The sequence below is a fragment of the Paramormyrops kingsleyae genome, chromosome 2 (genome assembly GCF_048594095.1).
Source record: "Paramormyrops kingsleyae isolate MSU_618 chromosome 2, PKINGS_0.4, whole genome shotgun sequence".
NCBI classification, from domain to species: Eukaryota; Metazoa; Chordata; class Actinopteri; order Osteoglossiformes; family Mormyridae; genus Paramormyrops; species Paramormyrops kingsleyae.
Window position 1 is genome coordinate 36,527,127 of NC_132798.1, and position 27,940 is coordinate 36,555,066.

Consider the following 27,940-nt stretch of genomic DNA (forward strand, 5'->3'; position numbering starts at 1 on the left):
ATTTACATCACATTTCAAAATAGCCAGCAGATGGCACCATGCTACCGGCCCCGGGACTGTCGAAGCCCATGTGGTGTCCTAGGCGCCACACTAGCCCCCAGTAACCCCCCCCAACCGCCCAGCAAACCATCCAATGTATGTGTATGAATCCCCACCCGCGACCCTAACAAGTATAAGTGATAGAACATTAATTCATATTTTAAATAGTTTAGTTATTTCCACAGTAATTGCACATATGAGTAAGTGCAAATGCCTATGCGTGCATTGTCTCATACAAAAGCAGCTCGTATCACACATTGATAAACCGTATTACAACCAAACAACCAACCATACATTGGCCCTGCCCACTCAGATGGTTCTAATCGGCGATTGGCTCAGATTTTGGAGCTCTTCCGTAAACCAAACCGTGCAAACGCAGCTGATTCCTAGTACTAACAATAAAATTTATTTGGCTTTTTAATACTGCTCCTGAAACTGATTATGCCTGTTTCGAAGGTTTTATTCCTGCTATTTTTTGCTTCTGTGACTAGAGGTAAACACCTTTCGATTGTTCGGCTTTTGTTTGTTGTTTTTAGCAGCCAGAAAAAGAGTTGTGAAAGAAATCACATTTACTTGTTTTCTAATGCGATTATTAAATCGTAATATTAACACGTGGTCGTTTCGTTTTAATTAACCATTGTGTTAATTTAAAAAAAGAGGCGGCGTTGCTCGGTGTGCGTATATAAGGAGACTGATTAGTGTGACGCCATATTAATGTTTTTGTAATGTTACCGAGTGTTGGGCAGGGATTTGTAGCTCACGCCATTTTACAAAGAGAAATAAACACTCCCCGATCTCTTAGATTCCCTTCCTGGTCAAACAATGTGTGCTTCATGGCAATTTTCAGACGCTTTGTTTACCCATTTTGTCAGACACGCCAATACGTTTTAACTGCCTTGTTTAATGACCAGAGTGTTTATGAAGCCTGACACTTATTAAACGCCGCATGTGTATATTAAGTAAATGCTTTTCGAAACAAGTCACACAGACGCTGCAGGAAAATAACATTACTCTCAGTTCACTGCCATAATATTGTAGGTGGTGGGGAGAGGAGGCCGGATTTTTTATTTTATTTTACTTTACTCTACAATACAATCTGCATTAGGCACAAGAGCCGTCATTTCCCACGATTTAAAACGTTTCCTCTGCTGCTCCTCCTTCTGTCCCAAAAAGAGCATCATTTTTGGCATTAAATGGGGACCGCTTGTGGTGCTGTGCTGATTGTAAAGGTGATGTGTGCCTTTTCTCTTTCCCCTTTTAGGCCTGGCCAGGTTTATTTCCCAGCCGGATCACGATGGCGCCGGTTTGCAGTCGGTGAGCTGAAAACGCCGCGCACCCGTTCAGCCAGCGCTTCTTTGTGCCTGTGAAATTAATGTTCACTTTATCCGACTTGGTAACAGCATTTCCGTGAAGGTGCCCAGCCAAAGTCACAGGACGCGGTTGTTGTTATCCAGTCATCACCATACGTGCTTGTCTTCTGAAGGGTTGCTTTGGAAAACATACCGTGAGGTCAAATTGACCCCAAAGGCACATGTTCAGTAATTTCTCATAGAAACACAATTACTATCGGAGCGTGTAAGAGCTAACTTGAATGTCTCACTACAATATCCAGCTGTATTAAGGGGTAGGGCTGTAAGTCACTTTTGATTAGTGTTGCATATTTCATTTTAAAAGGGTAGTGAGTGAGTAGTAAGTGTGTTAAGTATAAACTATAGATAGTATCATATCTTCACCAGGGTTGTAGGATCGAAACCCACTCCCAGCTCTGTGTATGTGCCTTTTGTATGTTTGTCTGGGTTTTTCCCACAGTGTGAAAACACATGGTTCAGTTAAGCGTGTGTGTCTCGTGGTGTCCTGCCTCACATGCGGGGTGGTCCCTGTCATATCCGTTGTGTGCCTTCTGATAGACTGTGACCGTGTCCTGGATAAGCAGTTACGGAAAATGGATGGATAATGAGTATGAATGAGTATGATTATTGAGTATTCATACTTGTGGTGTCCATGTCAGCTATTTGAGCAATATTTGAAGCATAAATGCTGACATGTAACTGTTTGTTTAGTTTTGCAGATGAGTGGTTTGCGTGTGTGCTACAGTTTGTCTGCCAGAGCATTTCTGTCCTCAGATGTTCATATACACTCTCACAAAGTGGTCTGTTCCATCTGTTTTGGTTGTCAGCAGTAAGTAAAAGCACTAAATCCTGCTCATGCTACCCACCCTTGGTTGAATACCTCTTAGACACTTGTCATTGGCTTATATAAATTTAAAAATGGTCACCACAAAGTTTCCATTGTAGGCTTGGTCTGCATATCCACATGACATCCAAGATGAGCATTTTGTTACCATGGCACTATCACTTAATCAGCCCCAGCTTGGCTGAGCTTCAGAAAAGGAAGTTCTCAGGCAATGTTTCTGAATCTTTCGGTTCTGTTTTTATAGCTGTACAGTAAAATCCCATTATGGTGGACTCCCTTATAATGGAATATCGTCTATAATGGACAGGGTCCGCTGGTCCCGGCCTTGCGCCTTTAACAACATGCAGAAATAGCATTGGATATATCGCATATAATGGAATTTCGCTTATAACGGACAAACAATTTGGTCCCCAGGGGCGCTTTTAGCTGTAGTTTTGTTCGGCTATAACGGACATGCAGACTAAAAGGCACGTGGTGTGCCGGTGATATCCAGCGCAGATACGTAGTCAGGATTAGTTACAGGTAAAGTTGGATTACTACATGTACAATATAATAATCTGTACCACAAGTGTGTCTGCTGGGGTGTGGCATGAGTAAATGGTGTCCAGTAGTCATACAGCAACTCTGGATATAACTGACTGTTTTTCCAGGTCCCTTGAAGTCCGTTATAACGGGATTTTACTGTACTAGTTTTACAAAATGTTTTGATTTCAAACCCTGGATCAGCTGCTTACCACATGCATGTGATGGGGAAGCATCTGTGGTCCTGAGCTTTCCCCTTTCCGCCATCTGACTGGACTTTGGTTCCCCTTCCACGCAGAGCGAAAACAGCTGCAATGACTGTACCCAGCTCCTGGAGTTCTTCACCAACATGCATCCCAGCAGTGGCACTCAGGTGAGCCCGCCCACCATATCCCAGGGGCTTGTACTGATTGCTAATGTGGATTACAGTCTGTGGCCTGCCCAGTGCTGAGCCTCTTGTGATCCCATCATCCTCTTGTCATGAAGAGGCAAGAATGAACTGTCAAACAGCTGCATGCTCCTAACAATCAGGTCTTCATGCACATAGTGCTGAGTCACTGGGAGAAACTTTGTAGTTTGTTGCCTGTATAGTTCTGTAGTGACGTTTTCCAGTCTTGGTAACATTCAATAATGTGTCATCACTCAATAAGCTTTCAGCTGTGCCACTGCTCTCTGTTTGGTTTGAAACTGCCATTGAATGGGCCGGAAATGTGTTCTTCATACGTGTCTGAGGAAGTCACGAGTTTATGATGTCAAGATTTCTAGCTCCACTATATCCCTCATCAGCCCCACATGAACATAAGAACATAAGAACATAAGAACTATACAAACGAGAGGAGGCCATTCGGCCCATCGAGCTCGCTTGGGGAGAACTTAACTAATAGCTCAGAGTTGTTAAAATCTTATCTAGCTCTGATTTAAAGGAACCCAAGGATTCAGCTTGCACTACGTTATCAGGAAGACTATTCCATACTCTGACTACACGCTGTGTAAAGAAGTGCTTCCTTAAATCCAGTTTGAAATGTTCTCCCGCTAATTTCCACCTATGGCCACGAGTTCTTGTATTTGAACTAATGCTGAAGTAACTATTCGGTTGAACAGCATCCAAACCTGTTAGAATCTTATAGACCTGGATCATGTCCCCCCTCAGTCTCCTTTGCTTGAGGCTGAACAGATTTAGCTCAAATAACCTTTCCTCGTATGACATTCCTCTAAGACCAGGAATCATTCTTGTGGCCCTACGCTGCACCTTTTCTAAGGCCGCTATGTCCTTTTTAAGATATGGTGACCAAACCTGTACACAATATTCTAGGTGAGGTCTCACCAAGGAATTGTATAATCTTAGCATTACCTCCCTTGACTTAAACTCCACACACCTGGAGATGTACCCCAACATCCTATTGGCCTTTTTTATTGCTTCCCCACACTGGCGAGAATGAGACATGGAAGCATCAACATACACACCAAGGTCTTTCTCATAATCAGCTACCTTTATTTCAGTAGGTCCCATAAAATACCTGTACTTTATATTTCTGCTCCCTACATGGAGTACCTTACATTTGTCTATGTTAAATTTCATCTGCCAGGTGTCAGCCCAGTCACTAATTAAATTAAGATCCCGCTGTAGCTGCTGAGCCGCTAGTTCAGTATCTGCTACACCACCCACCTTGGTGTCATCTGCAAATTTCACCAGTTTACTGTATATATTGGTGTCTATATCATTTATGTAAATTAGGAACAAAAGTGGTCCTAAAATTGAACCCTGCGGTACCCCACTATGAACGCAGGCCCACTGTGACATCGAGCCTCTTATAACTACTCGCTGCTTCCTATCCGTTAACCAGTTATCAATCCAAGTCGCTACAGTTCCTAAAATACCTGTCGCTTTGAGTTTAAGTGAGAGCCTCTTGTGGGGAACAACATCAAAAGCCTTTTGGAAATCTAAATAGATGACATCATAGGCCTTCTTATCATCAACTTCCTGAGTAGCTTCCTCAAAAAACTCCAACAGATTTGTTAAACAGGATCTACCTCTCCTAAATCCATGCTGGCTATCCCTCAAAATGTTATTTGAGTCCAGGTAATCTACCATTTTCTCTTTGATTATAGCCTCCATAACTTTACCAGTTATACAAGTTAGACTGATTGGCCTATAGTTTGACAAATTACTTCTATCCCCTTTTTTGAAAATGGGCGTTATGTTGGCATGCTTCCAATCAGAAGGTACCACACCTTCAGATAAGGATTTTTGAAACAGTAATGTCAAGGGTCGGCAAATAATATCCCTCATCTCTTTTAACACTATAGGTAAGATGCCATCAGGGCCCTGTGATTTATTTATTTTGAGCTTAGCTAGGCTTTGCAAAACATCAGCTTCAGTTATATATATATTAGTTATAGACGATGTTGAATTAGTAATAAGAACTGGTAAGTTACTAGTGTCCTCGACAGTGAATACCCGTGCAAAACTATCATTGAACTCATTTACTATGTCAATGTCGTTTTCAATTATAAGACCCTTACTATCCTGCAGATTAGTAATTTCAGCTTTTAGAGCTCTTTTAGAGTTAAAATACTGGAAGAAACTTTTAACGTCATCCTTAGCCTCCAATGCGATCTTCCTTTCGACATTCCTTTTAGCTCGTCTAATGTCATTTTTTAATTCAGCCTGTAGATTTAGATACTCTTGCTTTATTATGTCATCATCAGTTATTTTCCATCTCTGGAACAAAGCCATTTTCCTCCTTACTTTATACTTTATGTCCCTATTAAACCACCTAGGTTGCAATTTCCTAGATTTATTCTTGCTAGAAACAGGTATGAAGTCCTCTTGTACTTGCAATAATGTGCTTTTAAAAAATTCCCATGCCTCTTCAACAGTTTTGTTATTTAACTCCATCCAGTTCACGGTTTCTAGTTTTAATCTCATACAATTGAAGTTAGCCTTCCTAACATTATATATTTTTGATTTGGACTTTGCTCTTCGGGCACTAAACTTAACCTCAAATTTAACCATGTTATGATCGCTACTGTCAAGTGGTTCTAAAACATCTAATTTACCAATCCTGTCCTGGTTATTAGACAAAACAAGATCAAGAATGGCATCTCCCCTGGTAGGGGTGTTAACAAACTGAGTAAAAAAACAATCCTGTACTAATTCCACCATCTCAAGTTCATTTTCAGAAGAGCCAGCAACAATGTCCCACTGTATCCCCGGTAGATTAAAATCACCCATAACTACCACATCATTTTTATTGCTCATAATCCTAATATCACTGTATAACAATCTGCTTTCCTCAGCAGCTACATTGGGTGCTCTGTAACAAACACCGACAATTAGGCTATTTGAGTTTGTAGCATCTAATTTTACCCATATAGCTTCCGTACTTTTACTTATATCAGTAAGCTCCCTTGCCTGCAAGATTTCCTTTACATATACTGCAACACCACCTCCCTTCTTACCTATACGGTCTTTACGAAACAATGTGTAACCATCCATATTATATTCTTGTCCATCCTTATCACTCAACCACGTTTCAGTTATTGCTATAATATCATAAGAGTCCGATGAGATAAGAGCCTCTAAATCATGAATTTTATTCCTAATACTCCTGGCGTTTAAATACAGACAACAAAGGGTAGGCTTATTACAGTGCCTACTTATAATATGATTTTTTTGGGCTTTCCGTTTCCCCCCAGTTACATACTTAACTAACCTCCCTGCCCCCCCAGTCCCTAGTTTAAACATTCCTCAACTACTCTACAAATACGCCTTCCCAGTACACTGGTTCCCCTCCGGTTCAGATGCAACCCATCCGGCTTGAACAGGTCCCACCTGTTCCAGAAGGTCCTCCAGTGCCCCATAAACCTAAACCCCTCTTTCCTACACCATCCTTTTAGCCACGCATTTAATCTCCTTATCTCAGCTAACTTAGCCTGACTTGCGCGTGGCACGGGGAGTATTTCGGAAAATACCACCATGGACGTTCTGCTTCTAAGCTTATTGGCGACTTCTATAAATTTATCCTGCAGAACAGCCCTTCTACCCTTGCTTATGTCGTTGGTGCCAACATGCACCACGACAACTGGATCCACCCCAGCTGGGGCCAAAAGCTTGTCCACACGATCTGGAAGGTCTCCTACCTGGGCACCAGGCAGGCAAGACACCGTACGGGACCCTCTATCACGCGTGCACACATAACTGTCTACTCCCCTAATAATTGAATCCCCCACTACCACAACCTCCCTCTTTCTGGGGGGAGGGGGCTCCTCAGTGCCCAAGGGCCCACCTGCTTCCCCAGTCCCTTCCGGCTCTAAAGCTGGAAGCACCTGAAACCTGTTAGACACAGACACCTCAGGTGATGCCGCCTCTGTAACGTGTGTACGCCTTTTCCTGCGTCTACGACCTACGGTCACCCAGCTCTCTCGACCTCTCTGCTCTTCATTCTCCCTCCCCCCCGTTAGTGGCGTACACACCGTCTCCCTAAACGGCGTATCAACTAGCTCATCTAACTCACTGTTGCATTGGATGCGAGCCAGTTGCTCCTCAAGGTCGCGAACCTTGACCATGAGTGAGTCCACTAGCTTACATCGCTCGCAGATGAAGTCCGACTGGACACTAACGTCCAGAAGGGCAAACATCTTGCAAACGCAACACTGAGCTGGCCCCATAATTAACTAACTCACTATGACCCCGTACTCCCAGCCCAGTAAATTTATATAGTGTATTTAACTATAAAGATTAATTTGCGTAACAATAAATGCAGTAACGTGCGGAGTACACTAAAATAAGTTACTTGTGTTAAAACGGAACTTAATTATTATTTTATTAAAAATTTTAAACCTGATAAACTTACTACTACTTACCAGAAGAACTTCTGCCTGAACCAAGTATGAACTAAAAACAAGGCGAAATCGAAGTTGCTCTTGGGAGGTCGAAAAACCACAAAAACCCCCTCACAGCAGGCTACTGCCGGAGCGGGAAAAAAGTGGAAAATGTCCTCCCGGCCCCGACTGGCGACCGAATGTACCTTATTAATAAAAGGCATTTTAGTCCTAGTGATCCCTTTAGAATCAGCACTCAGGGGCATGTTGTTTCTGGCAGCATTTGTTTACCACTAGGGTGCGCTCAGTATGGAAGATTATCTGGTGCAGATTGAATCTCTCACTATTGAAGACACAAAATACACTAAAATTTGTATAGTTCAGTAACAGAATCAATTCCCAGTTGATCACTGACAGTCATTTATCTGTGTCCAGGTTTGCCTAGGACTACCTAGGTTTTTGTTGCATAGATATTGTTAATTTAGTAGAACTGCACCAATTACCGATATTCAGATGGGTATTAGCACCTATCTATACATATAGCCGATACCCAATCCGTTTGATATGTGACCTATCCATGTACAATACTTAGTGTTCGGCAGTCTGTAAAAACATAAATCCTATTTCTTAAATCGTTTTGTACAATCAATCACATGACGGCTCTTTCCCGGTTTAGATGTGTTTTTTGCTGCATGCAAGCTGAACGCTAACACTGCTACTTAGTTTGTTTGCCACTCTGGGTGTGAGCACAGTGACTTCCACCTTCTGTGACGTCATGCTCTTTGCAGCAGGAGAAATGTGAGAGCATCAGATAAGAGGGTGATGATCTGGAAATATTTTTACACTTTGCCAATCACCATGCTACTGGCTATTGTTAAATCTTTGTAAAAACAAAGGAAGTAGCATGGTGGAAGTAGCAGTTAGTGGAAAATCCCGCTAAACAAAGTGCATGCAATTGTGCAAGACAAAATGAATAATATGAAAAAAAGCAATGGATGATTTGGGAATCACTAGCTTGGGCTGTTTTGCACACTCACTACAGCTTGTGATACATGAGGGGCTGCTGTCGCAATGAAGTGTAAGCGACGCTGTTGCCAGTGGGGAAAAAATTGTGGGGCACTTTAAGCATTTGCCACTTGCGTATCCTCACTTGGACGATATTCAAATTGAACTGCAAATGCCGCAAAAAACGCTTAAAACAAGATGTACAAACAAGGTGGAACAGTATGTTGTGTATTTTACTAGCCAAATTAAAGATTTTTTTGGCATGCATTTTTTTCATTAGCATTTAGCTAAACATTTAATATAATCTATAAATATAATATATAAATATTAAAATCGATCCCTATAATTTAGGGATTTACTGTTCATTGGTTACATTAATCTATCCAATTTCGGTTCTTGGATGAAGGCACTAGGTGTACTGCCCCCCCCCTGGCTGGTCCTGAGTTGCAGAATGCTTATTTTAAACCAGACCTGCAGATATCAGTCCTGGAAAATTCAGATTTTCTTCGTATTATTATTATTATTATTATTATAATTATTATTATTATTAGCAGACATTTACTTAACAATTCATCAATGAACTTCGCTTTCTGCAAGCAAAATATTTTAAATAACCTTTTCAAACAAAAGTGACTCTGCAACTGTCGAATTAAATTGGTTGTTCAGAATGTTTTTGGGGTGAGCCGACTTCCTCCACGGACAACTTTGTTCACATCTTGCACACAATAAATCTGCTTTCCACTCGCACTGTGAAGAATCTCCCAATGGCAAACACTTTCCCCATAAGTGTTTTACCTTACTTATCACGCAACATTACTGGGAAGAGGAAAGCTGAGGGGAGGGGGCACGACTCTGGATGGCAACTGATTTGGAAATAGGGGCTGGGTGTTTGGCCAACATGTCATATCACGATACCTTTGACTATAATCACGATACACCAAGGTAGCAATTTTTAACTTTTTTTTTTAAACGTATGTAGTACTGTCCTTACAAGAAACACTGCTTGTAGCATTATAATAAATGTATGTAAAAAATTAATACTGTACATATAAAAGAAACTGACTCAAAGTTCTTATTTTTTATACTATGAAAAGTTTCATGTACAACTAAACATTTATCACTTTTGGCAACTGCACATTTTTTAACTCTGTTTACAGCAAATAAAAATAATGGATAAATAGAAGAAATAATAAATGAGTGAGTTTTTTTTCATGAGTAAGAAGTGTATGGTTACTTCAGAAAGTGTAGAGGGCACTCTGACTGCAGGTGATGTGCTCGCGCATATACGCATAGCCAGACATTCCGCGTGTTTGGGCTGCTAACATCTAAGGTGGTTAAAAAGATTGGTTGCGTTGCCACTTCTTGTACGCATAGTGTCTTTGCATAATTCGTAAAATGCAGTAGATTGGTTCATATCAGATACTACAAATTGCAAACCATATAACCACACTAAGTAGAACCGTTTTTGGAACCAGTTTTCCCTCGTAAGCGATTCTGACAGCAGAGCCGACCCCTCTATGGACGTTGTGGTGTTTACCATGAGCCATAAGTACAGTATTATTTTTTTTAGCAGTGGTGTATATAAAATTTTCACCAAGTTAACTAACTGGTTAAATTTGAGATGAACTGATGTATCATTTGCCTGAGGCTCAATCTCAACAATTCAGATCTGAGCCATATGCTGTGTTCCACTCCTAGGAGCTCATGAAAGATGCCCTTGCAGCCCTGTGCCAGTCCCTCCCTGAGGATGATGCCAAATCCCTCTGTCTGCATAACGTGGACAAGAACGTGCCACTGGCTGTTCACTTCCTGACCCGTGTCCTGGTGAGTCCTCACCCTCCAAAATGGCCAACCATCCCCATTGTGTTAAAAGCATGGTGGAGGACTTTTCATATAAGTGGTCTGTTTACTGGGAATAAGGCATGTCCTCGCTAAATCCATTAATTGACCTGCTTTTTCTCCTGATGGCCTCAGAGTCCTGGCCAAGTGTGTGCAGCCCTGGGCTTGTGCAGCACCCAATCAGAGGCTGCCAAACAGGAGATTCTGACCAATAGCATCGTTGCTGGTGTGGCCCGTGGGATTTCAAAGAAAGATGCCAGTCCAGAAGTAAGAGATTAGAAAATGTTTTCTAGTAATAGTACGACAGGACCACTGACACATGAAGACTAACTGCTGGTTTGTCCCTTGCAGGTGCAGATCTCTCCTGAGTGTACCTTCTGTGTTTTTGTAATCAAGAAAATAGAAAGCCTGTTGCCTAAGGAAAGAACTGAGGTAATGAGAAAAAATCTCATCAGTTTCTCCTTAGGATGCAAAATGGTGTTATGGGAAGATTAGAATGAACTTCTAATTGCGAGTGATTTCCAAAGCATTTGTGGCTATTTTAAAAAGCGGACCAAACTTGGAAGTTTGTTTTAATAAGGTATATTTTAAAACTTTTACTTTTTGAAATGACTTCTTACCTCATCACCATGCCATGAATCCATTGTTAGGACGCTGTGGTGAAGGTTATGGACGAGGTGTGTGACCTCCTGCCTTCCAGTTATAAGGATGAGTGTGACAACTTTGTCAACAAGTATGGAAAAGACGCAGTCGAGTTCTTGCTGTCCTACGCCGCGCCCCATACCATCTGCACCTTGCTGCATCTCTGCCTGTTCCAGGAGAGCCCTTTGCCAAGTAAGGGCCCCTCCCACCTCAGCCTGCACCCCAGTCTCCCATGTCTGGTTCATACGTGCTCTGGACAGCTTCCATCAAACCCGTCAGTCTATAGCCCTGTTATCTCAGTCATTCTTTTTGACTCTATCCCGCCCTGCAGTGGAGACGATCCCCTCTGACTGTGACACTTGTCGGACGCTGGCGGCCCTGACCCGGGTCCAGCTCGGGTCCAATGCTACAGAGACTGAGACCTCTGGTTTCTTTGGGTCCGTCTGCCTCCTGTACCCTCAGGCCGTCCCTAAGGTGGCTCCTTACCTTTGCTTGTAATTCATAAGGCATATTGTATAGCGTGACTCTGAAGTGCTTGCACGTATTTTTAGGGAGACCGTAATGGCTGAGTTGAAAAATCATTAAAACTTTAATTTCTTTAGCACGATTTTTGTAAGGAAGCAAGCTGTAGGGTAGCTAAAGAGCTGTAAATTTCCTCTGCCGCTCTCAGTGTGAGCTGTTCATCCAGCGCTATGGCCCAGTCCTGCAGGGGGTTCTGGGAAAGGAGGGGAGCACCCTGGATAACTGTGGGGTAAGGCGAACGTCTCAGCCACATTCTCTCTATTCTACTCTGGACTGAAATGAGGTAAATTGCTGGATTATGTGTGACCTTCAGTGAGAAATGGTAGAAAGCATGTCTCACTGTGTGCAACTGCAGTCACCTTAACCTGGCTGCTGTCTGCAAGACTCATCTGCTACACGTGTTTTTGCCAGAAAAATTCCAGATCCACTTACCCATTGCCTCTAAATATTAAGTGACGCTACCTGTTCCCCACCCCCACAGCGTGCAGACCTGTGTGTCACTGTAAGAAGGGTGGAGCCTTTGGGGCGTAACCACTGTACCTGGGGGAACAACTACAGGTGCAGAGATGAGAAAATAGCACAGGAATGCAATGTGAGTACATCACCTTTACAGGTATTAAGGCACTTTCCCACTGAGGCTATGTTCACACTAGGGAAGCCAAACGCAAAGAAAAGCGCAACACGTTGTACTCATGAATTTGAGTGTCCTGCGCAGAGAAATGATAGCAGCAGTGCGTTTTCAAATTGCACTTCAACGCAGCGGAGTAGTGGGAACATCATACATTGCGCTTGTGTGGAGAAGTGTGAATCAGCCTTTAATTGTTTTATTTATTGGGAGTGTGGGGATCGATTACATGGTCCAAAAATACGGGACAAAATGGGACGCGCTTAATTTGCATACTAATATTGCTCATGACATATTCATCGTTAAATCTGGCCAGCAGATGGGGAAAAGGACCGGGAACTACAATTGGGCTGGGTTCCTGGAGTGGGAAAGGGCCTTTAGATGCATGGGTGTGATCAGTTGGATCTTTTGAGGCCTTTAACCAGTGACTGTATGTGAATAGAGCCCCATCTGAAAATGGTCTGAAGCGCTTCTTTCCTGTCCTGCAGTGTGTGGCATTCTGCCAGAAATACATCTGGAAGTAGACTGGACTGCAGCATCAGTGTGCTTCACGACTGGACCTCAAGCCGTCCGATTGGGTCATGAGCACTTGGTACCTTTTGCACTGACTAATTTGTGCTGTTTTTGTTTGGAACTGTTGTCATGGCTTAATGGTGTTTTGTGAAATGTGTAGATTGTGCCTGTACTGGCTATGACAGCTGGCTGCGATGGAGTTGGGCACTCTGTTTGTCCTGCTGCTCTTTCAGCCATTTGTTTTGTGGAACTAACACAAAGGGTGGGCGTGTGTGTTTATATATAAAAAAATGTCCCTCTCGCTCTAAATTGCTTGGGCTTCTTAAAGTAGGATCAGTAAAATGAAAGGGAGTCATTGATTGAAAAAGTGGAGAAAAAGTAGCTGAAGGCAAACATTAAACATGAGTTTATTTACACACTTTAGGCATACAAGATTAAAAAAAAAAATACAAATTTAAAAAGAAAAACAATCCAAGACTGTAGAGAACACGTTTAGCTCCCTGTGCAAGAGAGATGGGGAACCTATGGAACAAACTGCTGCCTCAGCACTCCTCTCACAAAGGAAGGTCCCAGGTCTCCCCCCACCCCCCCCTCCCTTCAGAGGGCATCACGCCCCTGTGCGGTTAGCAGCGTCGTCCTCCGGGTCTCTCATCTTCCAAATCTTAAGAAAAAGGCATTTGATGAAGAGCTTGGGATGATGTACAAGCAGCTCTATAGGCTAATGTACTAGAAGGTAGTACATCTCTCCCCCCCCCCCCCCCCCAGCCATAACAGCATTTAACTAATACCACAGTAGGGCTGTGTGTCAGAAGTATACCCCATTAATTCGTTTTTGCACAAGCTTGTTTGCACTATTGTCATTACACATTTTGTTCCTTACTGCTGTAATGCAAATGAATTTTCCCCTCCAGTCAATAAATAATGGAAACAATACTATGGTCTCTTGCTTGTGGCCTTCTCACAGTCCATTAGAATGAGCATTCATCATGCATACTGAGCCAGTACGAGCTTTGCAGGTGGGTTAGAAATGGCAGCACGTACCTGGATGTAGGCCTCCGACAGTGTGATCATCTGCGGTAGAATGTCCATCACCTGCAGGTCTTGGAGCTCGTACCACTTCCCGGTGCCCTGACAGACAGACAGTCAGTCACAGCCCTGGCGGTGGGCACTAACCTTCCTGGGCATAGCGCCACACAATTAACCCATGTAATGCTAAAACCATTCATTTTAAAGTCTACCTCCCTGTTGTTAAGCATTATGTGACTCACATGGTGCAGGACATGAATCCTATAGGCCCCTTCGGACGGCTTCCCATCATGCACCACGTTGGCCACCAGGTCATAGGTGGTGCTCCTGGCGGTGGCCTGAGCCTCTTCGGTCAGGTACTCACGCAGGTCCACGTTCCTGGGGAGATGGGGGACAGGTACAGACTTCAACCAGAGCTCCCTGGATAAATGCCACCAAGTCTGGTATCAGTACCGGCTGCTGTGAACTATTGAGAGTCAGCTAACAGACTAACAGCAGGTGAAAGGAGCCATCTGCTCACAGCAGAGGACTTTCAATAGAATTTATAAAAATAAAAAACATCCACGGCCGAAATGGGGTGCTACCACATTAGGGTAAAGAGTGACTTCTCCAAAATGAAGTCAGTCGGCACTACACAAAATCCACTGTCACAGCCATATCAGCTGCAGAAATCAAGGTGTCATTAATATTTAGGGCCAGACATAGAAATTGAGCCAAGACTGGAAAGCAGTTGCCCCACTCTTTATGAGACTGGAGTGGCTATTTGTAAAGGGGACTCACGTGACAGGGAAGTTGACAATGGTGGGGTTCTTCTCCACAAAGAAGTTATTCTTGGTGAATCTCTTGATGCAGAAGATGAGGTAGGGTGGCAGTTTGGTCAGCTGGAACCTCTTAAGGAAGTTTTCCTTGTATGTTTTGTACTCCTGGGAAAGACAGGTTTACAGTATATCTGCTTTCATGCCAAGTGCTCGAGGCAAGTATGTCCAAGAGACTGTCCCATATAAAACTGCAGTTGGATCAGAGTTGACACAGGATACATAGCCAAAGAAGACAACTACGAGACTTTCAGGGAGCAGCTGTGGGGAGACAGCGGTCTGGAACAGTCAAGACCGACATCAGACGAGGTCGTGGGAAATTTCCATCGAGACATTAAGCTGATTGAAGTGGTTTGGCCGAAAGATGATGTGCTGTGGGGGTTGGGGGCGATTACCTTCTCCATGATGCCGTTGAACTTAGCCAGGATGTTGAAGAGGGGAACCTGGGGGATGATCAGCTGTTCCTTCTCATCCTTGTAGAGGGGGGCAGTGGGGAGGTCCAGCGTAAGGTACAGGAAGGGCGACTCGGACATCTTCTCCTGGTACTCCTCCCTGATGAGCAGAGCCTCCTTTTCCTCCACTGGCTGGAGAGGGGGGGGAAGGGATATATACGGCTTATTGGTATGATAGATTGACAGTGCGCTACTATTATCATGCACAGTACAGCTGAATGTTCACTTTCTCAAAATATCTTTTCAAGTTTTCCATATCAATGAGCCACAGAAATATTTTCCCACTGGTTCACGAGACAAATAAAGTAAATAATGATGCATAATAAAAACCACTTGTAACAATTCAAGCATTCCTCTGGACCAAGCAGTATGACATTGTCTTACTTCATGCAACTCATTATGGAAATACAATTGCATTAGTGAAACATGCTTTTTGCTGTTTACATGCCAATGGCAACAAGCTCATGTCTACTCACCAAGTCTGGGTGGGGCAGCTTCTTTGAGAAGATGCGCATGGAGCCCTGAAACACCTTGGTGACGATTGCTGCCAGAGCAACAGCAACAGAGCATCATTCCGTAAGACGAGAGATTTCCACGCAGGATACAAAGCAGATCAGACAAAGCCAAAAAGTCACGACAGAGAACTTGGAAACGAGGTGCATTGTGATGAATTGATTATTAATTAAGGTAGTGATCAACTGCAACAATAACATCAGAATCTGTTACAATCGATTTGGGGGCAAAATTCCTGCTTTTGAGTTGTACACCCTTTCACTCATGTACTGCAGGCAGACACACAAAGCAGCCGTGCTGGCATGCAAATTTCCAAAACAGAGGGAAAACATTTAATATTCATAAAGGAAGTGCTACTTGATGACCATTGCACTACAGTAACGATCTGTGCACAACACCACTTTTGGGAAACCCACCCCTATTTTGTAGCTGAAAATAAATGTCCTTTTTGCCAGTCACGGTAGCAATGCTCAGGACTGAAGTAGCTAACTATCTAGTCAGGCATAAAATAATGTTAGCTTTAAAGATGTACGATGTATTGGTTAACATACCGGTATAGGCCGATCGTCATAAATAAACAATAGACAGATGGAATCAAGATATCAGCCTCAGTCTGATGTATCAATCTTGACTGATAGTTGAGTCTCAAAGTACCAACTCAGTGGCTCAACCTCTGCATGCACCACCAGTGAGGCTAGAAGCCAATCAAGAAGTGCTTCCTTTGTTTGTTTTGTTTCTGTACAGATCAACGATAGGCCTTTTTCATAATTTACCAACAATATCCACCTCAGTTAGAAACCAAAACTCCACCCCCTCCAAAATAAATACTCACAGGACTTCTTCTTGGTGCCGCCCAGAGCCCCATGTAAGGCATTCAGGAACCAGGACAGGAAGTCCACAGCATCCCCTGCAGGACCATTCTAATATTATGAAAGTTTCCAAACCACAAATTGGCTGATACATTGGGTAAATAGTAAACATCTCTGCATAACACAGATGTCAAGTTGGCTTATACAGGACTTAATCCCTGACCTTTACGCTTTGCGTAGTGAAGTAACACCTCAATATGCAAGGTTCACAAAAGGGACACACCTTTTTTTTTTTTTTTTGAAGCAGTGATTTTCACAAAATCTTCTCCATTGCCATGAATGAATTAAGAATCTAAGATGCATTCTGGAGATATTTCAGATGTTATCCTTTCACACCTGAGGAAAAGCTTGATCTTATAAAGTATTTTGAAAATAATGAATGTAATACCTTGGGGGTAGGTTTTGAGTGGCCTGCCCACAACCCTAATTTTTCCATAAGCCCTTATAGTGATCACACGATTTTGCATGGAGCAAGGTGTTATGGGAATCTGTCACATGATTGCAGTGGCAAATACAGGCATCTCTGCTTATTTTATCCAATATAAGATAAGCACCATCCTGAAGTTTAAGTTAATAACATTTAAGCACCAATAAGGGACCAAAAAAAAAAAACAGCACATTTCAGAAACCCACCATCTAACATACAGGTTCCCAGCCCCCAATACTTCACCCGACCCAGACAACCTTTCCATTTTGTGCAGGGGGAGGCTGATTACAGTTACCAAGTGATGCCCTTTTTATGATCCCTTATGTTCACGCATTCAGATCATGTCTGGGGAAAAATGGAATGACCCTGTCGTTACTCCCATCCCGCTACATCTGACCACACGTCTCTCGAGCACCAGTCTCACCCTGCTTGGTGATCTGAAAGGTCTTCTTGCTGCACAGCACCACAGCTTGTAACATCTCATGCGGTGACACATGCGCCTTGAAGTTGCGTGGGTTCCACAGCTTGCGCATCAGCTCGCCGAATCGCTGCACCAGCAGGAACATGATGTCGCCCGGCGGCCGCCGGATTCCCCGGTAGTTCTCCTCCTCCAGGAAGTAGTTCCGCAGTGGGGGCACATTAGACAATGCCTTGGGAAAAGGGCGTGAGAAAGATGGAAGAGCCTGATTGGTCAAAAGTACAGTGTATAGAGTACAATGATTGGACAAGCGAGGGCCCATCCTAATTGGACAAAAGGCCAGTAACATTAGGGTCAAACTTGGGTAAACCCTGGGTAAAGTACACCAGCTTCTGTTCAAATATGACATTTATAATGAGCCTTCATTCTGCTTTTATGCCGAGTATAAACCACCTATTTAGCCTTACTTGGTGCCAGTAACCCACCTGCAGAACCACATTGGTATAGTCATTGGCCTTTATATTGTTGAGGCCCACAATTCCGGGCAGGTAGGTGGTGCCGTCATAGGCCCTGTACAGCTTGCCCTGCTTGTCCAGGCTGGCGATGTGCTGGCTGGTGAAGGTGGGCTTCAGCACATACTGCAGGGCAACATACAGACACTCAGTCCAAGAGAAGCAAAACAGCTTTGGATGGAAAGGCAGTGGATGGCACACAAGGTGAGACAAGGCAAGCTTGTGCTTTGTCATGATGCAGTAGGTGGCTGTCCCTTTAGCTCCACCCAGAATACATGTAATTTGACACCACCTACAATGATGGATGGGGGAGTGTCTCATTGCCCCACCCACCAACAGGTGAGTTATAAATGGATCTCGTGCCTTCATGCACATGGTCAGTTTTTCCCAGGGCTTGTCCTTTGAAAAATGCAGGCGCACACAAATTTGTGCACCTAAAAAGTGCTAGGTGCACAATTTTTTTTGTGCACCCTAAAAGTGCTAGGTGCACAATTTTACCTTTTTTGTGCGCCTAAAATGTGGTTGGACTTTGGTGCAATGGGTCAAAATCCAAAAAGTCCTAGTGTTAGTTGTTTTATCCTAGTTTTAATGCTTTAACATATTTTGTAGAAACCCATTTAAAGTGAATCACTTTTTATTGGTGAATAAAATTTGCAATTCAGAATTCAGTCTTTTTTGCATCAATACTTTGGAGATTGTCCTCAATTTGCATAACACTTGCTGCAGAAGGCTCAGAGGGGAAGAGCACCATAATATTAAGATTATATGGGCCAAAACTTAGAGATGGCATCCAATAATTTGTATGAGCCAAATTCTGTTTCTCCACTGAAATTGCATTTGTTAGCCAGTGTCTTCTCTGAAAACTTAATTCTTGGATGAAAAACACATCAGCAGTCGATCCCAGCAGCAGCCAATCCTTAACATGTATACAGCTAAGACTAACTAGTTATGAAGATGCCATCTCTTAAGTGCTTGAGTATTTTTGAGTAGGTTGCCTTCCAGGATATAATCTGTAACTAGACCACAGGGTGAGTAATGACAGTAGCCAATGATATTGCTGTTGGACTAGGACTAGGAGTGGGGAAAGCTCAATATTAAGAGTTGGACAATAGGGTTGGGTCGATAGACGATGCCATCGTCCATCGCCGATAGACATCACGATGCTGAGCCGACATCGCGATCCTCCGCCCCACCCCCGCTGCAGCAGCAACCAGCTCACGAAAAACACACCACTTAATCACACTATATAGCCAAATTAAATGCATGCTTTCAATTTCCGCATCTTTACTTATATTATTATTATTATTATTATTATTATGAGGAAATAATAACAAGGAAGTTGTTATAGCGATCACAATACCAAACGAATTACACGAACTAGTTCGTTTACATTAATAAATGAAGCATACAGAAACAGCAGAATTTTATTTTTTTTTTTAATTAAATTAGATTGAATAAACTACACCAAATATGCCTTTTTCATGGTTTTACCATAACGAACAGAACGTCTGCGCATCTAAATCCTACACACCACTTCAGGCGTATCTCGTGGCTGTCCTGTTTCATTCGGTCTAAAGCTAAAGTATTGCCAGAAAGGTGAATTTGCACCTTTTTTTACCAACCGAGTTTGTCGACGCCATTATAACGACACAGATCACTGTGCCTATTCCTGCCAGAGTCCCGCGGAAAAAGTGATTGACAGGTGGTAATTTGTGTGTAACATCTTTATTTATTTATGGTTTGGTTATGGGTAAAACAAAGACCATGCGGGTCAGGTAGTGGAAACGGTAGGCTAAAATTAATTAATTCGTTATGAATTAATTATTTAACACCAACCATCGCTCCCCTCCCCAAAAACATTGCATTCTGACACGAATGACCCTTGTTATCTATGCTTTTTTTCGACGCCATTGTTGTTATGAATAATTCCGTGGAGCGTCGAGTGGTCACGTGACAAAAGGCGCATACAATTGAATTCTTTTTTATTGATAGGCGCGCATTTCTTTGCGCAGCTCCTCACCATTTTAGGCGCGTGATGGCGTGCACGCGCAATTGCGCACCTTAAAGGACAAGCCCTGTTTTCCAACATGATTACTAGACGATTACTACCTTAAAATATGAAAAGTACAGAAAGAAAAGAATTCCAAAGACTCAAGAGAAACAACCTCCAAGCCCACAGGCAGGTGAACGCTCACCGTGATATCCTCCAGCGAGGAGTCGATGATCTCGTAGTTGTCGGGCAGGCAGTAGAACTTCAGTGTGTGAAGGTTCAGGAAGACGTGGTGGGCAAACTGCACACTGTGTGTGTAAGCATGCGACTTCAGCCCTCGACCTGGAAGATAAACTCATACGTTAACTGGGGGCTCACCTTCCATCTAGGAAGGACCAATAAAGGAACCTGGGATGAGCCAACAATAGAACAAACAGCCGCCATACGCATAGGTATTCTTGAGCGTTCAGACGATAATCACACAGAGAAACTTCAATGGTGGTAGAAATTGAACACCTGTTCTGTCCATAAGAATACTATCCTCTCACTCAGTGGCTGTTAGATTGTCTATCCAGAAGCTGCACACACACCTTGGAAGTACTTCCCGCAGATCAGGCAGGCATAGACGTTGATGTGTGAGAGGGAGATGGAGCATAGCTTCTCAAAGTCGAAATCCAGCACACTCCTGTTAGGATGCAATGAACATCACAAGGAAAGGATGACATCCAATTCATCATCCTCTTCCGGAAATAAAATCATCTAACATTTGAGTAGCGGTTAAACCATAATTAAAATGATAAATCAGATATTAATATAATTTTAGATACTAATACCATAAGATATTCATACGAAATGGGTCTCAATACTCCAAATCTTCCAGTGCTGAATGCCAATGTGCAATTTTTATTGCACATTGGCAAATGAAGCAGCCCCAGAACTGGATGCGCGTGTGTAAATAGTAAATTAGTAAACGACGGGGGGGGGAGAATACATAGAATACATAAGTCTATACCACAGAGCAAACTGTCAGTAAATTCCATTTACTGACAAATCCAAATACAGCACCATATTTTACTGAATCAATTGAAGTTGACCATCTTACTCAAAAGTACAACGAGACCGCAGGATTTTAACTTATACACACTGTTAAACAGTTTACCTGCTATACCCCTCGTCAGTATAAACTTCCCTTTACGGCCTCGAAAAACCTACCTATTTATTGTGTCCAAGTAAGGGCAATGGCGGCTTCTGTGGTCGTCTTCATTCTGGGATCGACCTATTTTCTTCGGCACTTAGGGGGGAAAAAAGACAAACGAGATAAGCACACGTATGTATATTAGACTTCCTAGTAGAAGAGCCTGTCTCACTTGGACTTATCTTAAAGTTTGTTTTGTGGATTAAATACGTGGTATGGCCGTACACAAATTCGTTTGCCATTTAGCTAGGAACATGCACAATAAATAACTGCTGCGAATAGCAAACCGACTAATCGTACGTATATTATTTAGCAAACTTAGCTAGGTTAGCCGATTTGCAGAACGTGCAGTGAATGCCTGTCAGGCAAACCTACCCTCATCCTCCTCTTCTACGTCAATTTGCCTCTCACGTTTTACCGACACCATACTGCCAGATGAGATATTACTGCTTTTATAAATATTTAAAGATAATGGAGTTTAATTAATAATATTGTTAAATATTTAAGCTTTTCACTCCAAGCTCTGAATCTCCCGGTTTCAATTCAACAACATACGCTAAGGCCAACCAAACACTAACCCGAAGTTGTGAAACGAAGTCTCGCGATATTAAAAATTGTGAAAGTGACGTAAAATCTTACTATGACACTGCGTCAAATACTGAACTCTGACAAATGTGAACATAACATATCAATATAAATACAAATACCTTGACTTATAAACGGGTAATCCCTGTGTAATATTTCCTTCAGATATTCCTGCTTCCTTCTAAGAACATTTGGTGAGGCATTTCTAAATCCTCTGATGGACTGGCATCCTGTCTAGAATGTACCCCAACCGTGTAGCCTGTGCAGTCAGGGACAGGCTCCAGCCGTGATTGGATGGATGTTATAGTTGCAATACATTACTTGTAGCTAGAACTACAGGTAACAACAATTTTCAACAATTGTAAAGCTCTGTTTAGGTCCAATCTAGTGTAATGCAATTCAAACTAAATTAGCAGATTCTAACATTGGATTGCTCGCTAAGTAGACCGGACCACAGCATGGCAGTTCATTATTTTATATCTTTAAAAACAAATATACAAGCTTAGTAACCCCGGGAGTAAATCGAGTTGGCCAACAGTCTACTTTCCGTGGCTTGCCTAACGATGCAGCTCGATGGGATGATGGGCTTTTAATTGCGGGAGTTTTTATATTCCTTCAAGAAAGAACAGTTCCAAGCACACCACGATGGAGGTCTTACGAAAAGAAGAGGAGCAACAACTGAAATATAAACCCGGGGGTCGTTTGGACATGAACCACGGTTTCCTACACCATATTCGTAGGAACCAGATTGCCAGGTGGGTCATAAATTTGCTACAAGACACATGACATCAGTTGTATTAAGCGCGGAGACATTTCAGTATTAGTGTCTTAAATGACAAAACTACAGTAGTCGTGAAATCTCGCCTACTCGCCCCAACCCCTACTGTGCATGCGCAAAAATTGTCTAAATACTGCGAGTTTGAGGTTGTCGATGTTCACAATGCTGAGAAAGGAAATAAAGTTCATTTATGATAGTGTGCTCTTATGTTTTGATGGTAGACTCAGAAGTAGCATATGCGGCCAGATTAGTGTTCCGACCTAATTCATACATGCATTTAGTGCCCTAGGGTGTTTGTGTGTCGTTTTAGAGACGACTATGACAAGGAGGTGAAGCAGGCCAAGGAAAAACAGAGGCGTAGACCCACGACGACCCCCAGGCGCCCACGCCGGCCTGACATCCAGGTGTACCATCCCCGGCGCAGGAGTAAGAAAAACCGACACGAAAGTGAAAGTAACGGGGGTGGATGGTGAAGGACCCAGCGCCGGTCCCCACCCCCTGCTGAGGGTGTCCGGTCCTTGGGGCGGGGATACGACGTATAAACGGCATTGCAGGTTGTGAACCAGGCTTTCGGTGCGGATGAAATAACATCCGTAAAGATATCAGACGTGACAAAGAGACGGCCTTCTCAGTCTTTTATAATACGGCAAAACCCTGAAGGTCACGTCTGACAACGTAATAATGTAGGCCTATACCGACAATGTTCTCATCTAAAGTGATTTTAGCATGTATACTAGTCCATGTTTACTCTACATACTACATATACTGAGCGTGTATACTAGTGCATATATGGTGAATAGTGTATATGTATAACACACCAGCTGTACAGATACAGTCCAGGTTTTGTTAGTTCATACTATAGTGTTTTGTACACTGCAAATTGAGGTCTAACAAAATTGCATATTGAAATATTTACTGAAGACTGATCTCATCTAGAATCCAGCAGTAATTAAAAGTTTATTTTAGACACTTTATTGATCTCTATGGGGAAAATCTCTTTTTGCCTACTCTGTCTTGCTTTCCATGAAACATATGTGTAATAACTAAGGAGGGAATAGTTTGGCAGCAAAGGGCAACTACCTTCAGCAGCACCCATGGAGCTGGGGGTTAAGGGTCTTGCTCAAGACCCCACAGACGTGACTGTTCTGCTGAGGCTGGGCTTGAACCAGCAGCCATCTGATCACAGGCACAGGGACTTAGCCAGCGGAGCCACACGCTCCCCCTTATCATCGTAGCAACTGCTGCCTTTGTATTAACCTGTGAACGTCATTCATTTATTTACCAAACCAAAATATGGATGTTATACTGCTTGTTCAATCTTGACTCTTTCTCTGGCTGTTCCCCACTGCTGACAAGCTCATTATGGAAAGCTAAGGCTGAATCGGATCAATTAGCGGTCAGTGGCGTGCAGAGGAGCTCAGGCAGGACTAAGGGATAGGAGGGGCAAAATGGCATGTTTTTTGTGTCCGGTGGTTTTAGATGGATCAGAACCCAGCACCAGTGCTGACACAGAGGAGTGGAACGAAAGCGGCTCGAGCACAGAGGCCGAAAGCCAGAGCACAGAGTTATTCTGGCTTGACTACCAGGCAGACTGTGGCCGCCTCACCTCCTTCATAGTGCACAAGGTAAGACCAATCAAGGCAGCCCATGGGGGGAGGAGCTCAGCATGCGCATTGGCTGGCCTTGTTTCATTGACAAGCGTGACGATCACCCACAAACAAATCATGTTGTCAGTGTGGATCACATGACTTGTGCTTGGGATGAGCTTTGTACATAAAGGATGGTTTGATTTATTGGGGTGTTAGAATGTTCTGTTTGTTCGAGTTTGCAGCTCAGGGGGCTGTATCATGTAGCAAGATTTGTTGGTTAGCTTGGCAACTTAAGATTTAAGGTAAAGTCAGTTTAAACAGACTTCATCTTGGTTCACTTACATTTAGCCCAGACTGCTTAAATCTGACAAATTAATCCGGCTAAACAAGAAATCCTGCTTTGTGATACAGGCTCCAAATCCTTGACAGAAACTCTCCTATATGCTAATTTTATTTTAACTGGCACCTGAGAGGCGAAATGCCTTTGGTAAAGTGATGAAGAGTTTAAATCTGGATCACCATACCTTGCAACATTTGAGGGTTGGAGCTGTGAGAACATAAGAACATAAGAACATAAGAAATTTACAAACGAGAGGAGGCCATTCGGCCCATCAAGCTCGTTTGGGGAGAACTTAACTAATAGCTCAGAGTTGTTAAAATCTTATCTAGCTCTGATTTAAAGGAACCCAGGGTTTTAGCTTCCACTACACTAGCAGGAAGACTATTCCATACTCTAACTACACGCTGTGTAAAGAAGTGCTTCCTCAAATTTGTTTTAAAATGTTCTCCCGCTAATTTCCACTTATGGCCACGAGTTCTAGTATTTAGACTAATATTGAAATAGTCATTTGGCTGAACAGCATCCAGACCCGTTAGAATCTTATAGACCTGAATCATATCCCCCCTTAGTCTCCTTTGCTCAAGGCTAAACAGATTCAGTTCCGCTAACCTCTCCTCATAAGACATTCCTCTAAGACCAGGAATCAGCTCTTCGTTGCACCTTTTCTAAGGCAGCAATGTCCTTCTTGAGGTATGGTGACCAAACCTGCACACAGTATTCTAGGTGGGGTCTTACCAAGGAATTATATAAGTGTAACATCACCTCCCTTGACTTAAACTCCACACATCTAGAGATATAACCCAACATTCTGTTCGCCTTTTTTATTGCTTCCCCACACTGGCGAGAGGGGGACATGGAAGCATCAACATACATACCGAGATCTTTCTCGTAATCAGCTACCTTTATTTCAGTGGAACCCATAAAATATCTGTACTTTATATTTCTGCTCCCTGCATGGATTACGTTGCATTTATCTGTGTTAAATTTTATCTGCCAAGTATCAGCCCATTCGCTAATTAAATCCAGATCCCGTTGAAGCCTCTCTGCTGCTAGATTAGTATCTGCTACCCCGCCCACCTTGGTGTCGTCTGCAAATTTAACAAGTTTACTGTATGTATTTGTGTCAATATCATTAATGTAAATTAGGAACAATAGAGGTCCTAAAATTGAACCCTGCGGTACCCCACTATGAACGGAGGCCCACTGTGACATTGTGCCTCTAATAACTACTCGCTGCTTCCTGTCAGTTAGCCAGTTTTTGATCCAAGTTGCCACAGTTCCTAAAATCCCTGCAGCTTTAAGCTTTAGCAGTGCTGGTCCAGGTATTGTGTGCATGTCTGTATTTTACTTGTTTTTTTTTCTCACCCATCTCCCAGGAAGATGATCCAGAGAGGGTGGTGGAGAGGGTTGCTGAGGACAATGTTCTGGATGCAGCAATGAGGGCAGCACTGCAGGCTCGGGTCCAGGAAGAGATCAACAAGAGACGAGACAAGCGTTGAACATGACCCCATGAAGGAGGCCTGAAACTCGAGGGGGGAGGGTTCTGTAGAAGCCAGTCAGAATGGAGAGTGGAATGAGTGGGTGGGGTTATGGAATGCTACGGAGGTGACAAGCTGCAATTTCTTGTACCACACCTCCGTCTCAAACCAGGTAGCACCAGATGCATTGAGGATGGTCTCCTGTGGAATGGAAGCCAGGGAAGATGCAGTGTTGGGGCAGATGTGGAGAAGTGTCTTCTCTGAAGCTGCAGAAACAGCATCTCAACAGTTTGGACAGGTCTTGCGTTTCATTGTCACCCTAAAAGCTCTGTAGTACTTATGAGGGAGAGTAAAAGTCCAGATATGTCAACTCAGAAACAAGAGGTCATTCTGAAGACTCATTCCTGCTGTCTCCTAGGCCACATTGCGCTCATGATCATCACAACAGTTTTATACAATGTTTACAAGTAGATCCACACTTTTTCACGTTGTATTTACTTGGATAATACGGCTTTATGTATTTTCAGACCTCCTCTGTACTTGTCTTATGCTGTTTATTATCACTGGTTTTTTTTTAAATTTTAAATACTGTTTTCTTCAATAATATTAAAGAAGTTTCCACTAATCCACTTTGAAAGCTCTGACATTTTCCTGAAAAAGCAGCTGTTCTTAACAAATCTCATGGATCACAGAACTGCATATTGAACATAAAGCAGGCAGTCACACTCAGAGCAGCAGGCTCTCAGCTATCCAATATAAGTTACTGGAATCCTGCAGTGACCCTAGCTGGTTTTTAGTTTAGACAACCTACCTGGGCTCTAAACTAGGGAACAGAGACATGCTTCTGTAAATGTAGATGCATCTTTAAAACTATCTTAATAGCATCTGGGAAATCACTAATAAACAGGTAATATGAACTCACCCACCGCTCAACTGGGCATTAGAGTCTGCAAAGCACCTTTCTATAGGGATGGTTATTCCACTCTTGTTATAAGAGCTGGGATATTCTCCATCCATTCATCCATCTTCCAAGACTGCATCCTTGCCTGGTTGAGATGAGTCTGGAGCCTCTCTCAAGAAGCACAGGGCAGACGCACAATATAAGACATAAGTTGAAGGAATAGTAAAATGTCAATGAATCTTACTAATAATTTTATAACATGGGTGTCTTGTGCCAGGCATTGTACCTTAAAACTGTTGCTTCAACTACACTATTAAAATCGTCTGAGTCCAGATTCCTGCAGAAGACCAAAGACATTTGGTTAGGCTAACTGATGTCCCTAAATCTCCCTTTGCATATTATCCTGTGTGCCCTGCAATGGACTGGTGTGCCCTTACCTTCTGCCCTATACTGCCTGGGACACACCACAGGCTGTCCCTGCAACCCTAACTGGGATGAACAATTAGAAGACGGATGAATCTCAGCATAGCCAGGCTGCCATAAAGGAGCATGATTATACAGAAGGCTCAGCACAACTTCATCTGAAGCGTTTCAGATAATGAACTGCAATTATACACTCACCTAAAGGATTATTAGGAACACCATACTAATACGGTGTTTGACCCCCTTTCGCCTTCAGAACTGCCTTAATTCTACGTGGCATTGATTCAACAAGGTGCTGAATTCTTTAGAAATGTTGGCCTATATTGATAGGATAGCATCTTGCAGTTGTTGGAGATTTGTGGGATGCACATCCAGGGCACGAAGCTCCCGTTCCACCACATCCCAAAGATGCTCTATTGGATTGAGATCTGGTGACTGTGGGGGCCATTTTAGTACAGTGAACTCGTCATATTCAAGAAACCAATTTGAAATGATTCGAGCTTTGTGACATGGTGCATTATCCTGCTGGAAGTAGCCACCAGAGGTGGGTACATGGTGGTCATAAAGGGATGGACATGGTCAGAAACAATGCTCAGGTAGGCCGTGGCATTTAAACGATGCCCAATTGGCACTAAGGGGCCTAAAGTGTGCCAAGAAAACATCCCCCACACCATTACACCACCACCACCAGCCTGCACAGTGGTAACAAGGCATGATGGATCCATGTTCTCATTCTGACTCTACCATTTGAATGTCTCAACAGAAATCGAGACTCATCAGACCAGGCAACATTTTTCCAGTCTTCAACTGCCCAATTTTGGTGAGCTCGTGCAAATTGTAGCCTCTTTTTCCTATTTGTAGTGGAGATGAGTGGTACCCGGTGGAGTCTTCTGCTGTTGTAGCCC

At 43.0% G+C, this 27,940-nt stretch overlaps 3 protein-coding genes across 3 annotated transcripts; 2 read left to right on the forward strand and 1 right to left on the reverse strand.

The window, feature by feature from the left end:
• The first annotated feature begins 365 nt into the window (after positions 1-365).
• Positions 366-13,657, forward strand: sftpbb (surfactant protein Bb). The gene is made up of 11 exons (XM_023796076.2): positions 366-532; positions 1,301-1,353; positions 3,053-3,127; positions 10,282-10,407; positions 10,558-10,689; positions 10,774-10,854; positions 11,073-11,256; positions 11,396-11,538; positions 11,735-11,815; positions 12,068-12,178; positions 12,700-13,657. Exons 1-11 carry the CDS (start codon positions 481-483, stop codon positions 12,733-12,735), a joined length of 1,074 nt encoding a protein of 357 aa, XP_023651844.1. The 5' UTR covers positions 366-480; the 3' UTR covers positions 12,736-13,657.
• usp39 (ubiquitin specific peptidase 39) lies at positions 12,816-21,538 on the reverse strand. Its single transcript, XM_023796075.2, has 13 exons — positions 21,317-21,538; positions 20,959-21,037; positions 20,337-20,431; positions 19,952-20,088; positions 17,730-17,882; positions 17,251-17,476; positions 16,363-16,437; positions 15,494-15,561; positions 14,961-15,149; positions 14,531-14,673; positions 13,993-14,128; positions 13,766-13,852; positions 12,816-13,385 (listed from the first exon to the last, which is right to left on the reverse strand). Exons 1-13 carry the CDS (start codon positions 21,366-21,368, stop codon positions 13,332-13,334), a joined length of 1,494 nt encoding a protein of 497 aa, XP_023651843.1. The 5' UTR covers positions 21,369-21,538; the 3' UTR covers positions 12,816-13,331.
• Positions 21,539-21,901: 363 nt separating this feature from the next.
• Positions 21,902-26,336, forward strand: c2h2orf68 (chromosome 2 C2orf68 homolog). The gene is made up of 4 exons (XM_072709065.1): positions 21,902-22,281; positions 22,615-22,730; positions 23,784-23,929; positions 25,610-26,336. Exons 1-4 carry the CDS (start codon positions 22,172-22,174, stop codon positions 25,730-25,732), a joined length of 495 nt encoding a protein of 164 aa, XP_072565166.1. The 5' UTR covers positions 21,902-22,171; the 3' UTR covers positions 25,733-26,336.
• Positions 26,337-27,940: the final 1,604 nt, after the last annotated feature.